A 13,804-nucleotide genomic window follows, 5' to 3' on the forward strand; every position below is an offset into this window, starting at 1 on the left:
CGCCTGCGGGGGGCGGGCGGAGCTGGGCCGCTCCGGCCTCGTCCGTCGCGGCCGCGGGGAGCGGCGCGCAGGGGTGGGACGGAGCGGGACAAGCGCCTTGGCACCCCTGGAGCTCGCGGGGATCGACCTCCCCCGAAGTCCAACAGCTCAGCTGGAAAGAGCCCCATTTCCACCCCCCAGGGAGCATTTCGGAAAATCAGGCCAGGCCTCCTGGAGGGATTTCAAGTTGGCCAGGCAAAAGGACCAGCTGCTTGAAAATGCAGCCACGTATGGTTTTGGTGCGTTTGGGCGGACCCTGTAAAGCCAGCCGATGTCGTGATGCAAGAGCACAGCCCGGTTGTGTACCGGCTTAGGTTAAAACAGCGTTGTGTGGGGTGTGCGTTTGCTCTGCAAATGGGAAAGACAGGTAAATCCTGCTAAAGCCCTGGAAATTCTGGACAAACCCACCTGCAATATACTTTGCGCGGCTCTGGCTCCCAGCTGGCTTGGGCCTCGTGCCTCTGTTTCCAGGATGCCCATTATAGTTCCCAGCAGCCGGCTGGGACCAGCCTCTGAAATCCAGGACTGTCCTGGTTGAAATGAGACCTTACTTACAGGCCATAACCCTCTTTTAAGTGCCTGGTGTCCAGAATGAAATGCAGATTGTTAGGCTGAGTGCTTAAGCTCACCATACGCTATGGAGAGGGTTTGATGCTTCAAAATAGGGGCCAAAACAGCCAGCTGAGCAGGGAATCTCTCAGCACACTAAGCTAGTAGCTATTTAGAGCTAGTCGACAGGAATGACTGAGGACAGGGGCAAGTCTTAAGTTTCAACCCTTACGGGCCTTACCGGCACCTGCAGAGAGGTATTATGCTTTGGCTCCAGTCTTGCACCTTCTCCCAAAAGCAGACTTTTATGCCCTTCCTTTTCAAGAGACTGATCAAGGCTCAAAGTTTTGTTGCACACTGCAATGACAGCTCTCAGTAGTGGTAGTGATGGGTGTCAGTCCTTGCTCCCAGGGTTGTATTTTCTTTTTGACATGAAACAACTATTGGATAAAATACATACGCAGTCCTGGGAGCAGGAATCAGAACCCAGGCCACTGCTCGCACATGTAAGTGCCCTGAACATTAGGCTGTAGAGCCTGGGTTTCTTTAGTTCTCTCTCATTTGATCAGTTTAGCTTGAAATCTTATTTTAGCTCCTCAACAGGAAGAGTGGAGCAGCAGTCTCCAGGAAGTTGGATATGTAGGTTTGAATCTGGATATGTAGGTTTGAATCTGCTCAAGCAGAGAGGGAACTGGATTAGATTTCAATAAGAGCTGAATGGGGGTTATCACTATTTTGGGACCCAAAAACACTAAAACTACATTGGCTTTTCTTTTGCACCAATACCACACTGTTGATTCATATTCTGTTTGTGGTCCACTATTATTTCTAGGCTTTTTTTTTTTTGCAACAGTGAAACATAGTTGGTCATCCCCCAGTTTGTATTTGTGCATTTGATTGTTCCATTCCAAGTGCAGTATTTTGCACTTGTCTATATTTATTACATTTCACCTGATAAATTTTGAACAATTACTCCAATGTATCAAGGTTATTTTGAATTCCAGTCAATAATGTAAGTAGGGCAGGCCATGGGGAGCACCAACCCCATGCACCAGTTTTGGGAGGACACCAGCCTGATGCGCAGCAGCCACATCCAGGCAGGTGTATAGATACAGAACCAACTCCAGGCCTGACTCCAGCAAAGCAGCATGCAGGAGGTCAGCACTTGGCTCTGGAGCCAGCCCAGTAAGGCAGCATGTAGAGAGCCAGCCCTGGTAGCAGCCGCTATCAGGTACGACTCCCTTGTGCTTGCCCCTGCTTGAACATCCCTGCTGCTGCTCTCAGGTGCTTGGCACAACCCCCAGCCCCCCTTTCTGCCCAGGGTACAAAAATCATTATTTATACCTCTGATCCCAATCCTAGCCTTCAAAGTCTCTGATACCCCATCCAGTTTGGTACCAACTGCAGTTTACTAAATGCTAACTCAATCCCATCCTCCAAGTCATTAATGAAGATACTAATCCATTTCAGGATTAGGACAGACCCCTGGAGAGCCCCCCACCTGATACCTCCTCCCATTTAGACATTGAACCATTTATAACTACTCAGTGAATACAATGATCCAACTGATTATACACCCACCTTACAGTAGTTTTGTCTACATCAGTGTTTGTCAGACTTTTGATACTTGGGTACACTTTTTCTAAATTAAAATTGGCGGCACACCCACACTTTTACACCCAAAAAGGGGCGGAGGGGGTGCACGTGTAATTTTTTTTTCAAAGCATAATATATTTTATTCTCTTGCCAGAAGAAATACCAGTGCTGAGATGCACCATTAAAACAATGACACCAAATACGTCTTTCATTAAGCAAGGTTTTGTCTCTATACCAGGGAGGGTATCTTAGGAGCCAGAACAGGGCAGAAGTTGAGAGGCCACCAGGGGGTGTCATGACCACCCCTGGGACTTGGTTCTGCTACACCTCCTCACACAGGGATTTTGCAGCACACTTCCTTCACTTTTGCGGCATACCTTTGAGGCTCACAGCTCTAGACTGTATTTCCATAACTTGCTAATGAGAATATCATGTGAGGCATTGTTAAAAGCCTTGATAAAAATCAAAACATATCATAGTTCTCTGCTCTATCCACAAAACCCCTCACCTCATCATAATAGAAAGTAGTCCCACTAGAATTCAGGGAGTCATTTATACCTGGTACAAGACCCATACACTTTGGTACAAGAGCATGGGCAAGGCAGCCCCGGCTATTGCACTTTTTGTGGGAAGGGAAGTTTGGGATTTAAAATACTGACTCATCCCACTCAAGGAGTTATAGGGAAGGTATTGCTGAAGGAAAAGGTGTCTGTTTGAAGATGCTCTTGGAATTAATAACACTTTGGGGAGCTAACTAACTTCGTTGAATTTAGGGCTTTGACTATTAATATCGAGCTAACTGTTTTCACTCTGTTCATGCTTTGCTGGAGGACTAATGATAGGTACCAGAGCGATGAAGATTAACTTCACATCTGCTGGAAGATCTCTCAAACCATTGTAGTACCTATCTGAATACAAGCGAGTGTCCCTTCACCACTAGGCTAGTGGAGTACTTCTTACCTTGATTTATTGTAAGCTTAGATCTTACGTTTTTTCAAACTCCAGTAACACGAGTCCTTCAAATAACCCTCTGCTGTACTTCAAGTAATTAACTGATGTTAAAACAACAGTAAAAAAAAATTCTAAAGTAGTGGACCACTCTTTACTCTCAGTAAAACAGTAGTGACGGTTTCCTCCAAGATAATTACCTTGAATGTACACAAATCAGAATTTGCCTCTTGATCTCCTACAGCAGGGGTTAGTAACCTATGGCCTGTGAGCCAGATCCAGCCCCAGGAGCCATTGGACCTTGCCTATGGAGCTTGGGCTTTGGCAGCATTCAGTAGTGAAGGGCCTTGGCAGTGGGATTTTGCCCACTGAAGCCAGGCACCTGGGAGCTTCACCCATGCCATATGACAACTGGGCAGCAGGGAGAAACAGCAGCTGGGTCCTGGTGCCAGTCCACCGCAGACCCAAGCTGAGCCATTCTGGCATGCCACCGGGAAATGTCGCTGACCACTCTCATGCACAACCGAAGCTAGTTGTGTGAACCCTTCCCCACCCCCCTTCTTTTTTTTTTTTTTTAAACATAATGAGGTTGGTGTTTTGTTGAAACAAAGATGCAGGTATCTAGAAATTTGTTCAGAATTAAATACTTTTGATTTAAAAGTTCCTTTTATGAACTGACCATAATGTTGGGGGCAGTTTAAATCTGATGAACTACACAGACATGTGGTTCTGTACATCAGGAAAACTTTAAAGAACAATCAATGAAAGTGCATTACAGCAAAAGTACAAAAAAGAAAAGAAAGTAAACTTTTGTAGGCATACAGCACCCTGTTGTTCCAACTTATGACAAGAATAGTTCTGATATTCAAAAGTTACTGAATATTTGCTTTATGTTATCCCTCACTAAAAAAATAAGCACTATAAGGTATTCCTAGTGTAGACTGAAAAAAAATGATATGAAGTTCAAAATATTTAAATCCACTTGATTTAAAACATCAAAGTAATTTAGCAGATACAAGACATTTCATACACAGACATGTCTAAAGATTTCTTTCTTCATTCTATTTATACTACCTGAAAACTACCCCAAGGTTGGAATTTGCTATTAGGTGTCCTGTTCTAATGAACATAAAAAGATTTCTGGGAAAGTGGATCTGAAGGAAGTAAGGTGGTACAGGGATGTGCACTAAGGATAAAACTGTTTCTATTTTAAAAATAGTACTAATTCTATTGATAGTGAAAAGTCAATGGGGGAATACAAAGAAATGATTGTTTCAAAGGATTCATTCCCCTCTTCACCACCTCATTCTTAGCTAAACCCTTCCTTGCTGGGGCTCCTCCCTCCGGATAGGGACAGACTGCAAAAAGACTGAGACTGAATTGATTCACTCTTTGCAGGTTAGTCTAACCTGGCTAGGCTGAACCAGTTTGTAGCTGTTCAGACACCCCATCTGGACTGCAGGAATGCAGGCACATGCCTGCAGTGGCTCAGATTAGAAGCCAGGGAGCGCTAGAGCAGCCCTCCCTCCCTTCTACAGTGCTAAGCTGAGGGGGGCGTGGCCAGGCCCCACAAAGTGCTCTCATTAGGGAGGGCTTCCCCCCTTGCTGTTGATAACAGAGCATTTAGTTACATAGCAGGGAGTTACGAGCATTTATCAGTCTGTCAAACAAAACAAAAGTTTTTCTCATTAGTTCAAGCTCTTCTTAAACAACTTTTTCCAAGGAAGGAAAGTAGGGACATTACCAGTTATCTGTTGATTAACCCCAAAAAGCCCTAAGCCGACACTGTGCTGTCTGCCCTTGTCATGCCTCCCACAGCACAGACCATAGCCAGCAGAGAGCAGAGCCCTGCCCAGTGAAGCATCTGGACTGCTGGGGGACACTTGTTTAATTTAAAACAGGAAGGGGTCTGGGACAGACACTGCATAAACCAGTTTGACCCAAATCAGTTAAGTCTGATACTACATTCAACCAAGATTATCTCAAACCGATTTCAGCCATTTTGAAACTGGTTTACGTGCACTGAACACCTGTTCTGTTACAGGTTTAAACCACTTTCTGATCACTTAAGCTGGTTTATGCGTAATGTCTGTCCCTAACCTCTAACATAATGGATTGGATGTGATTTCTTTCAGAACCCAGCAAATGACTGAGTTTGAGCTCTAAACAAACAGTATATATGCCTCTGTGTCAACTCAAAGCTGTATGTGCTGTTTCAACAGAGGAAGATTCTGCCGACTTGGGGTAGGAGAGGCAACTTGATTGTTTTAATTATTCAAATAATGGCTCGTACCTTGAATTGAGCATCTTCAATTGGGAATAGATTAGAATTTTTCCAGTGAACGGGGTTTTAAAAATGTTACTCTAGCATACATTTTCTTATGACCACATTACTCTGATGTGATTTCAACATAATAACATTAATTGTAATAATTAAACTTTTTTTCAGGCTAATTAGCCCAAAAAGCTTTTCTTTTACACAACACATTTCATGATAGTCTGAGTTATAAATCATTGCTTTAGCTGAAGCTTGCTGCTTTCCATGCTGTTGCTTCTAGCAGGTCTAATCAGAAAGTTGAATTATTTCAATACTGAAAAAGCTTTTCCATCATCAGGACTGGCAGTTACCATTCGGAGCAATCAAACTGCAAATAAAAGGAGATACAACACTATAAAAGTTTTTCCTGCTTTCTTAAATGATAAAAAAGGCAATTAATGAAACATCAAAATTGTCAGTCTTTTGTAATCAGCAGCATGTTGGAACTGGCGATATGAAACTAAGCCCCCTTCTAGTTGTTACAGGTATCGTGCAATTAACTGGTTAACTGTGCAGTTACCTTAAAACCAACTACACGTACAAAGTTGCTATCGTGCTGTAAAAAGCTCCAAACAGCTATAAAGTTGGACCTAAAAATGTGTAATAACTTTATAGCTAGTTGCTATTGAGCTTCAATTTGCACATGTATGCAGAGTCCCCTCTGTGGTTGGGAGCCCTACAGGAGTGCACCATGCCTAGCATGAAACCCTTGGGCTCAGGGGATCACACTGCCATATCCCCCAGGCTCAGGGGTGCATTAAAAACTGAGGGATCAGAGCAGCCACAATCCCCCAGGCTCAGGGGTGTGTGGTGTGTCCCTGCAGCTGGGAGCCCTTCAACTGAGGGGGCTCTCAGCAGCAAGAGCTTACTCCTTGGGCTCCCTCTGCACCAGCAATAACAACAGGATCTAATGCATAATCCAACAATCACACCTGCTATGTAGCATTTGTGGCATGGCAGGGCATGCAATTGTATGGATCTTGCATTAGATCCCATTGTGCCCTTACCTGCATATTTAGAGGGAACCTAAATACAAGCAAATGACGTATCAGACTACACACTATCCAAAATAGGTTAATGAAACCAAACATTTCCCTAGGTCATTACCAAAAAATATTTAATTGTATAAACATAAGACTTTTCACATTTAAAATGGAAACAGCTATGGATATGTTCCATACTAAAAGTGAAGACAAAAGTCATTGGTAAAGTTTGACAACATGTATATCATCCCATGCTGCATCTTGTATTTGAAGAAAAAACACTGAAGTCAAGGGGAGTCTGAGAAATAATGGTACAACTGATCAAAATGTTTATGAAAGGTATTGAACCCTCAAGGATACATTCTTGTTACTGCTTTTATTTAAAAAATACTTGTTTTAGAGAAATTAATTCCCCTGCTAGAGATGAGCCCAAAAACCTGGCCGCCCATGAAACACAATTGTTAATGAATTAAAAACGACAAACCAAATGTAGCTAATGACTTTCTATATCCATAAAAGGATCGAGTCCACATTCAGTGCTGGCTTATTTCCAACATTTTGGAGTGTGTGATATCAAGACATATTTAGGAGTGTACATGCACATAAATGTGAAGTGGAGTAAGTATCTCCTGTTCCGTCTCTGTAGCCACTATAAAATAATTCACAAATATATCTTCCCCTTTTGGTTGTGTGAAAATGTCTTATACACTTGAAACTTTTGTAGCTTGTTACAAATGTAATTGTACATCTGTAGCCACCAAATCAATTTTTGCGGTGGCACTGAGTTTACAAATACCAGTGAATAACTCCTCATTTCATTAGATATATCAAAAGATCCCCAATTTCCTCATTACCAAGCCTCAGCAGTGCATACAGCAGACAAATTAGCAGTGTAAATCATGCTTTATTCCTAGCAACTGTATAATTGGCTTATCTGCATGGTTCCATCAATTACTTACAGTAAATGCTTTTCTTTGCAGTAAACAAGTTGTAAATGGATCATTACATCTTAAATTTATTATTTGGACAGCTATGGAAGTAATTAGAGTGGCAATGACTTATATGCCTGTTTCCTTTAATATTCTTATAAAGTGATAATGATTAAGGACACAGCACATTTTTTGGAGTGGGGGGGCATTTGCTCTTTTCTTTACATGTATGGTGCCATTCCTTATTTATTTGGAAGAAGTGTTGGATGCTTTGGTCCATTTTAGCCGAATTACAGTCTCAAAATATTCCTTTGCTGCTTATGCAGTGTAATGCAGCACAAGGATTAATGTCAGCAGTTGTAGTTGATTTTTAATTATTTATATGCCAACTGTAGTCAATAGCTAGCGCACATAATTTAACATGGTGCTGTTTTTAGAATTTCCTACAATCTGAAAGCAAACACAAGCCACTCCTCCACTCCAGCCTCCCCCCCCCCCCAGATAATAGAAAGGGAAGATATCTGTAAGCAAGTAATATATGTGATAATGCAGAAAACATGTACAATATACAGTTCAATATACAGCTACTTATATCCTGAAACTACGGATTTGCAGTTCTATGCAGACAGGTAATTGTTTGTTACTAGTAGTTAGCTGTTGAGTTTGTAAGGGTAGGGATCAGCATTAATACTATTCTGTACTGTATTAGGACAGCCTCCAAGATGACCCTTCAGCCTACAGCAGTGGCAGATTGGGGCTCCCAGCCATTGGGGTGCAGCTGGAGTCAAAGGCTCCACTGCACCCCCACAGCTGCAAGCTCTGTTAGCAGTTCCAGGCTCCCAGGCACAGAGGTGCACCAAACTCCCCTGTGGCTGGGAGCCCCATCAACTGATCTGGGCTCCCAGCCCTGTTGGGCACGGTGCATCCCTGTATCTGGGAGCCTGGATCAATTGATGGAGCTCCCAGCAATGGGGGCCACAGTACACACCTGTGGCTGGGAGCTCCACCAGCTGTTGGGGCTCCCAGCTGCAGGACCTTCCTACTTGCCAGTGCAAGGGTGGGGTGGGGGGGACATTCCTGCTCTGGCTCCCCCTGCATCATTGATATGGCAGGGAGTGAGATTGTCAGGGATCAAACATCAGACCCTATTGCACCTTTAACTGAATGTCTGCCAGGGGCCTAATTCCCAGAACTGTTCAGCAGTAAATCTGTTAAGAGTAAAATGAACTGAAGTATATGAGAGGCCCACATTTGATCTTGGCAGAGATTCTAGGGCTTTAGACCTCCACTAGCACTTTTTCTGATGGTTCTATTTTTCCTTGCATTTCCAAGGAAGTCAAGACATAAGGCTGAGGGTTAAGCATTAGACAGCTTAATCGTGGAATTCTAAGGAACGATTAAAACAACAGACTGAATTCATTAGAAAAGGTGGAAAGAAGGAAAGTGTTTTTCAAACTTACACAACACAGACTACTGATAACATGAATCTAGCTATAAAGGTAGAAAGAAGGAAAGTGTTTTTCAAAATTACACAGCATAGAATACTGATAACACAAATCTAGATATTAATTATTTAAAACACAAAAGGTCCAAGGAAAAAAGTATGAACTGAAAGGAATTAAGATAGCTAAAGAGGAATTTGAAACAGTTTTTCTGTTAATTTTAAGTGAAATCCAAAATAGAATTCTGGGGAAGAAGTGAGACAAACCATAGCCTAGAAACAAGAAAAAATTATAAGCAGTGTTCCTGTTTCTGGGGTTATGTATTTCCACATTAACATGCAAACAAGTTACTTGGTAATGTTAGCATAAGTAGAATATTTAGGATGAAGAGAAATGAAACTTACCACACTGAGGAGGAATGTCCAAGGGAACAAAATTTCTGTTGCACAAGTGGACAAATGCTGCTGCCAAGTTGCAAGCAGCTTTCAACTCACTGGATCCACAAGAGTCTTGTGAACACATGGCATAGAATGGTTCTGGGTCCACCTTAAACATGAGCAAAGTTGTATGTAACATCTTCAGTTCTGCAAAGCACAAACCTGTACTCCAAAAAGCGTGACAGCAATTTGGAAATAAATAAATCTTTCCTTTTAGTTTGTAATTCTCAGATGCAAATGAGAATTAGCGTTGGCAAAACAAGAGTGGATAAATCATGTCAGGTAACTTAAAATTGTACAGCAAATATGGCACGTTAATTATAAAAGAAAAAAAGAACTTAAAAATGTTCTTTGGGTAGATGTGATATCTTTTATTAGACCAACTAAATCGTTGGAAAAATTGTTCTTTGCAAGCTTTCAGGCACAAACACCCTTTAGTTTTCCCAATTTTTTATTTTGTTTCATAAAAAAATATCACGTCTACCCAAAGAACCTCATGCCTATGTGCTTAGACCAACATGGCTACAACCAACAACCGGAAAAAATGTGGCATTTCACTCAAGATATGCCTCGTCTCAGACCAGAATTAAAATGTCCTTTAATCTACTCACAGAGCTTAACTGTATCAAACTAGTTTGGAATTTGGAAATAAAGATCAATGTCAGGCCAAGCTAATGTTCCAAAGCTTAAGAGACCTTACTAAAATATGCATGCAGCAGGGAGAAAAATGACATTTGGTTAGACTTTCTGTAATATTAAATTTCTGCTAAATTCCAGCTAAAGCACCATGGAAAATTAATCTATTCTTTGATCTCTTGTAATTTTAACAGCTTTGTACTGTGTGGTTTGGAAGTTCAAACTTTTCTCTGCTGATTCTTAGTATTACTTACAACTTTGAAACAGTTCCTGAGAAGAGAGCGGGCTTCTTGAAAAAACATTTTACAAAATTTTTGCTTTGCTGTGATGGGACATGCCTTCACTTTCTTCTGTACATGGCTGCACTGACTGGTCACCTGAGAAAACAAGACTAGTCAGAACAGAAACAAATTGTTTTTTAAAGCATTAATGTAGTGGAAGCCCCTTAATTTATACCAGGAGACAGTTTAGATAAAGGCTTTTTAGACCTATTGTTTTACACTGCCCTGAATAACTATTTCATTGTTTCATTAATATTAAGATGTGCCTTGCACTCTTCATAAATGAAACAAAGTATCTCTTTTGTCTTATAAATATTACAGATATTGTTTCCTTTTCCTATTGATTTTATGATTCATTAAAGTTTTTTTTGTGTATGACTGGTGAAATAATAAGTAGTTGGCTAGGTCTCTTTTTGATAACATTATAAATGATAGATTAAGATAACCTTTTTTTTCTAGATCCTTTTATAGAGAGACAATACTTTACCAGTGTATTCATCCTTGTTAACATATATCAAGAAAGCTTTAAGAGCAGATAATCACTGGATGAAGGTAGCAGCAATGACAAACATTTTTGCCTATTGAGATACAGATGTATTTTTGCCATGGTTGTTTTAGGTAAGCTCTTTCACAAGTCACAAATATGGTGATAGCCAATGTCATAATCAACAATTAGCAACTTTAATGGGCTTGTTTTGCCTGAGTAGTGCTTATGGGTCTTTGCATTAGATCAGCAATTTAAAAAAAATAATACTTGCCCTAAATGCTTTGGCTCCATTAATAGAACCCTCTATGTTCAAGCAAAATCCAAATGTAAACTCAGGTTATATTAAGTGAGAACTTTAATTGCCAGGTTAACCTCCCAAACAGTCCTTTTTCTAAGGTGAGTAGGCACCTGCATGGCTCCTTGCTTGAAGAGTCTTCTCTTTATCCTCCCTTGTTTTCATGGCTCCTGGCCTTTCAACACTAAAGTTAAATGTGTTTGCTTCCATTAACACTGGGCACAACTTCATTGCACTGCATAAGAAGCCAGCCCGCTAGCTCCTGTGCTCCTTCCTATCAGCCATATAATACTGTCACCACCAGTCGACTGTAATGTAAGGTTCCTGAGATGAGTTTTGCAAGGCAGAAGCGAGTGCATGGTTATTCCTTTAAGCTTGGCCTCCAGCTATTGCTCACCCTGCCATATCTGCCCTGCACTTGATCTTACTGTCTTCCCTCTAACACGTATTGTTTATAGCAAACCTTCAGTGTAAGAGGGAAAGGTTGATTCGATTTTATCAGGGCAACTAAATACCATATTTACTCAAATCCAGTACAAGATTCCCCCTGCCCACCTTTCAGGATAGGTAAAAAAGCCCCTTATCTTGGATTCGAGTAAAAGGTGGAGGGGGAGCAGGTAACTGCTGCAATTCTGACTCCGGATCTGAGCATAGGTTGCAGCCAGAGTCACAACAGCAGCCACCTGCCACCATGTCTGCACACTCTGTCCTCCTCGCCTGCCCCTGCAGCCTCTACCGCCTCACTTTCAGCTCTGACTCCGGCTGGGCACGGAGCACATGAAGACTCCATCCCCTGCCTAGCCAGTCAGTAGTGGTACAGCTCCAGCCTTGGGGTGCTGCTGCATATCTGGGCATGGGCTCCATTACCTGGGAGAGAATCTAGCTGGAGCTGCATCAAACCGGGGGATGGGGGGTGGTGAGAATAAGGAGGCAGGGGCTGTGAGAACCAGTGGGGGCAGGTGCTGGGTGTGGTTGGGTAGGCTGCAAGGGGAAGAAATGGGGAGGGGGCAGAGGGCAAGGGGACTGCCTACCGCCTGCTGCTGCTTTCCCCTCTAGCAGTGGGGGAGGAGGGAGGGTGAGCTTAACACAATCCCCCAATAATTAGATTTTATTCCTGGAAAATTATAACAAATGTATACATTTTCCATATATGGAATGAAATTACTGGGGGGTGGGGGAGGGTCAGTCATCTTAAATTTTAAGTAGTCTTGGATTTGGGTAAATATGGTACATTGTCCACCATACTGTCTCCTCCTATTTCTTCATAAAGTTCCTAAGAGTTAGACAGAGTCCCTGACTTTGCATATTTATATTCCTGTCCATTGACTTAATGATGTATGTCAATGTTACATTATCAGCAAGTCAATCTTTTTATTACTTTTTCTGAATGGGATATGACTGCAAGCAATGCACAGAGTTCAGCAAAAGTCATCTATAAATTCTTCTCAGCAGTAATGTACACTGCAAAGAGGCTGTGTGGCATACAAATGAAATGTAGCAATCAATAGCATAAGCAGAGCCATTATGACATCAGCCACTTAAAAAAGGTCATTCATGCTTCCCTGGCTTTTTTAATGCCATTATAATAAGTTTCTCGCATATTACTTTTCATTGATTATTTTTCTTTTTTACTAATTCAGGTTGCCTGCATATTTCTGCGTTACTTGAAAGCTGGCCTTTTTAGAGAGAGAGAGTGAGCAGACTAAAGGAGGTAAGTGAGAAGGAAGCAAGAAAGGATCAGATAGAGGTACCACGAGTACAGGCCCTGAGAAAAGCTGAGAGTTCCTGGGGGCTCCAGGCTGGCTGAAAGGGGCCTAGGGTTATCTGCTATTGTGTTACTGCTCCTGTATTCAGGGAAAGAGAGCCCAGCATATTCATTAGTAACAGATGTGCATCAAAGATAACCAGATCTCATCAACAGTTCTCATTCTAACAGAAGCAACCTGCAGGATTCCACACTTTGGCTCATTTCTTAGATTAACAATGTGGGGTTTCAGCCTGAAGGTTAACTTGCTTAGGAAGTTTAAGCAATAAATGCAGTTCTGTTATGGTGAAAATATTGGTACATTTCCAAGATTGTGTGGCTGACTTGTATAAGGAAGTATTCCCACTTTTATGGAAGTGTTTTAACCTCTTTAGGAAAACTGAAGTAGGTTGTGCAGGTCACATGTGGCCCTTTCTGTCTGAGTGACCCCTAGACAGACACATTTTGTGAGTCTTTTCAGATAGCAGAGAAACAGCCGATTACCTGCCAGCTCCGTATAAATTCCTGCATGCTGCTGGAGTGGGAGTGGTTAGAAAGCATCCATTCATTTCCAGCTTCATTGTCATTAGTGCCAAAAAGACCAGCTGATACACCTGGAAATAAAGAAAACTGAGTAAAATGAGCACAGTTACTGGTTTAGAAACTGCCTTTAGGCACTGAGGATAGAGCGCTATTTCTTTTCTGCATCTAAAGTTTTTAGCCACACACATGGCATTTTTGGTGCTTAGGTATAGGTAACAAACCTATTTCCCTTGCAGTGTGGATACTAAACGCATACACGAAGACTGAGTATGCACAGTAGCCTATGCTAGGGTTACCATATGTCCGGGTTTTCCCCATACATGTCCTCTTTTTGGGTCCTCCCATGTCCGTCTGAGCAGTTTTTTGAAATCTGAACAAATGTTCAGGATTTTGCTCTGCTCCACTGCCAGGAGTGTGGGGAGGGTGATGGGAGGCAGGGGCATCACATGTGAATGTGTGCATGTACACACATGGCTGGCATATAGCCAGGCAGGGTCATGGGAGTAGCCCTGGTAGCTGGATGCAGGAAGTCTATGGGGTGCAGGGGTTGGAGGGCCAGGGCTTGGAGACTGTCTGGG

At 42.2% G+C, this 13,804-nt stretch overlaps 1 protein-coding gene across 1 annotated transcript in view; it reads right to left on the reverse strand.

The window, feature by feature from the left end:
- Window positions 1-5,485: 5,485 nt before the first annotated feature.
- The window catches only part of LOC109313505, a 176,447-nt gene continuing 168,128 nt past the window's right edge, over window positions 5,486-13,804 (reverse strand). Inside the window, exons 70-73 of the mRNA XM_019540114.1 lie at window positions 13,188-13,297; window positions 10,131-10,253; window positions 9,208-9,349; window positions 5,486-5,777 (exon numbers count right to left, since the gene is read on the reverse strand). Coding sequence (XP_019395659.1) covers window positions 5,773-5,777; window positions 9,208-9,349; window positions 10,131-10,253; window positions 13,188-13,297 — 380 coding nt within the window. The 3' untranslated portion in view covers window positions 5,486-5,772. The remainder of the gene's footprint in view (window positions 5,778-9,207; window positions 9,350-10,130; window positions 10,254-13,187; window positions 13,298-13,804) is intronic.

The sequence above is a fragment of the Crocodylus porosus genome, unplaced genomic scaffold, assembly GCF_001723895.1.
Source record: "Crocodylus porosus isolate Cpor-Errol unplaced genomic scaffold, CroPor_comp1, whole genome shotgun sequence".
In the NCBI taxonomy this organism is placed as follows: Eukaryota; Metazoa; Chordata; order Crocodylia; family Crocodylidae; genus Crocodylus; species Crocodylus porosus.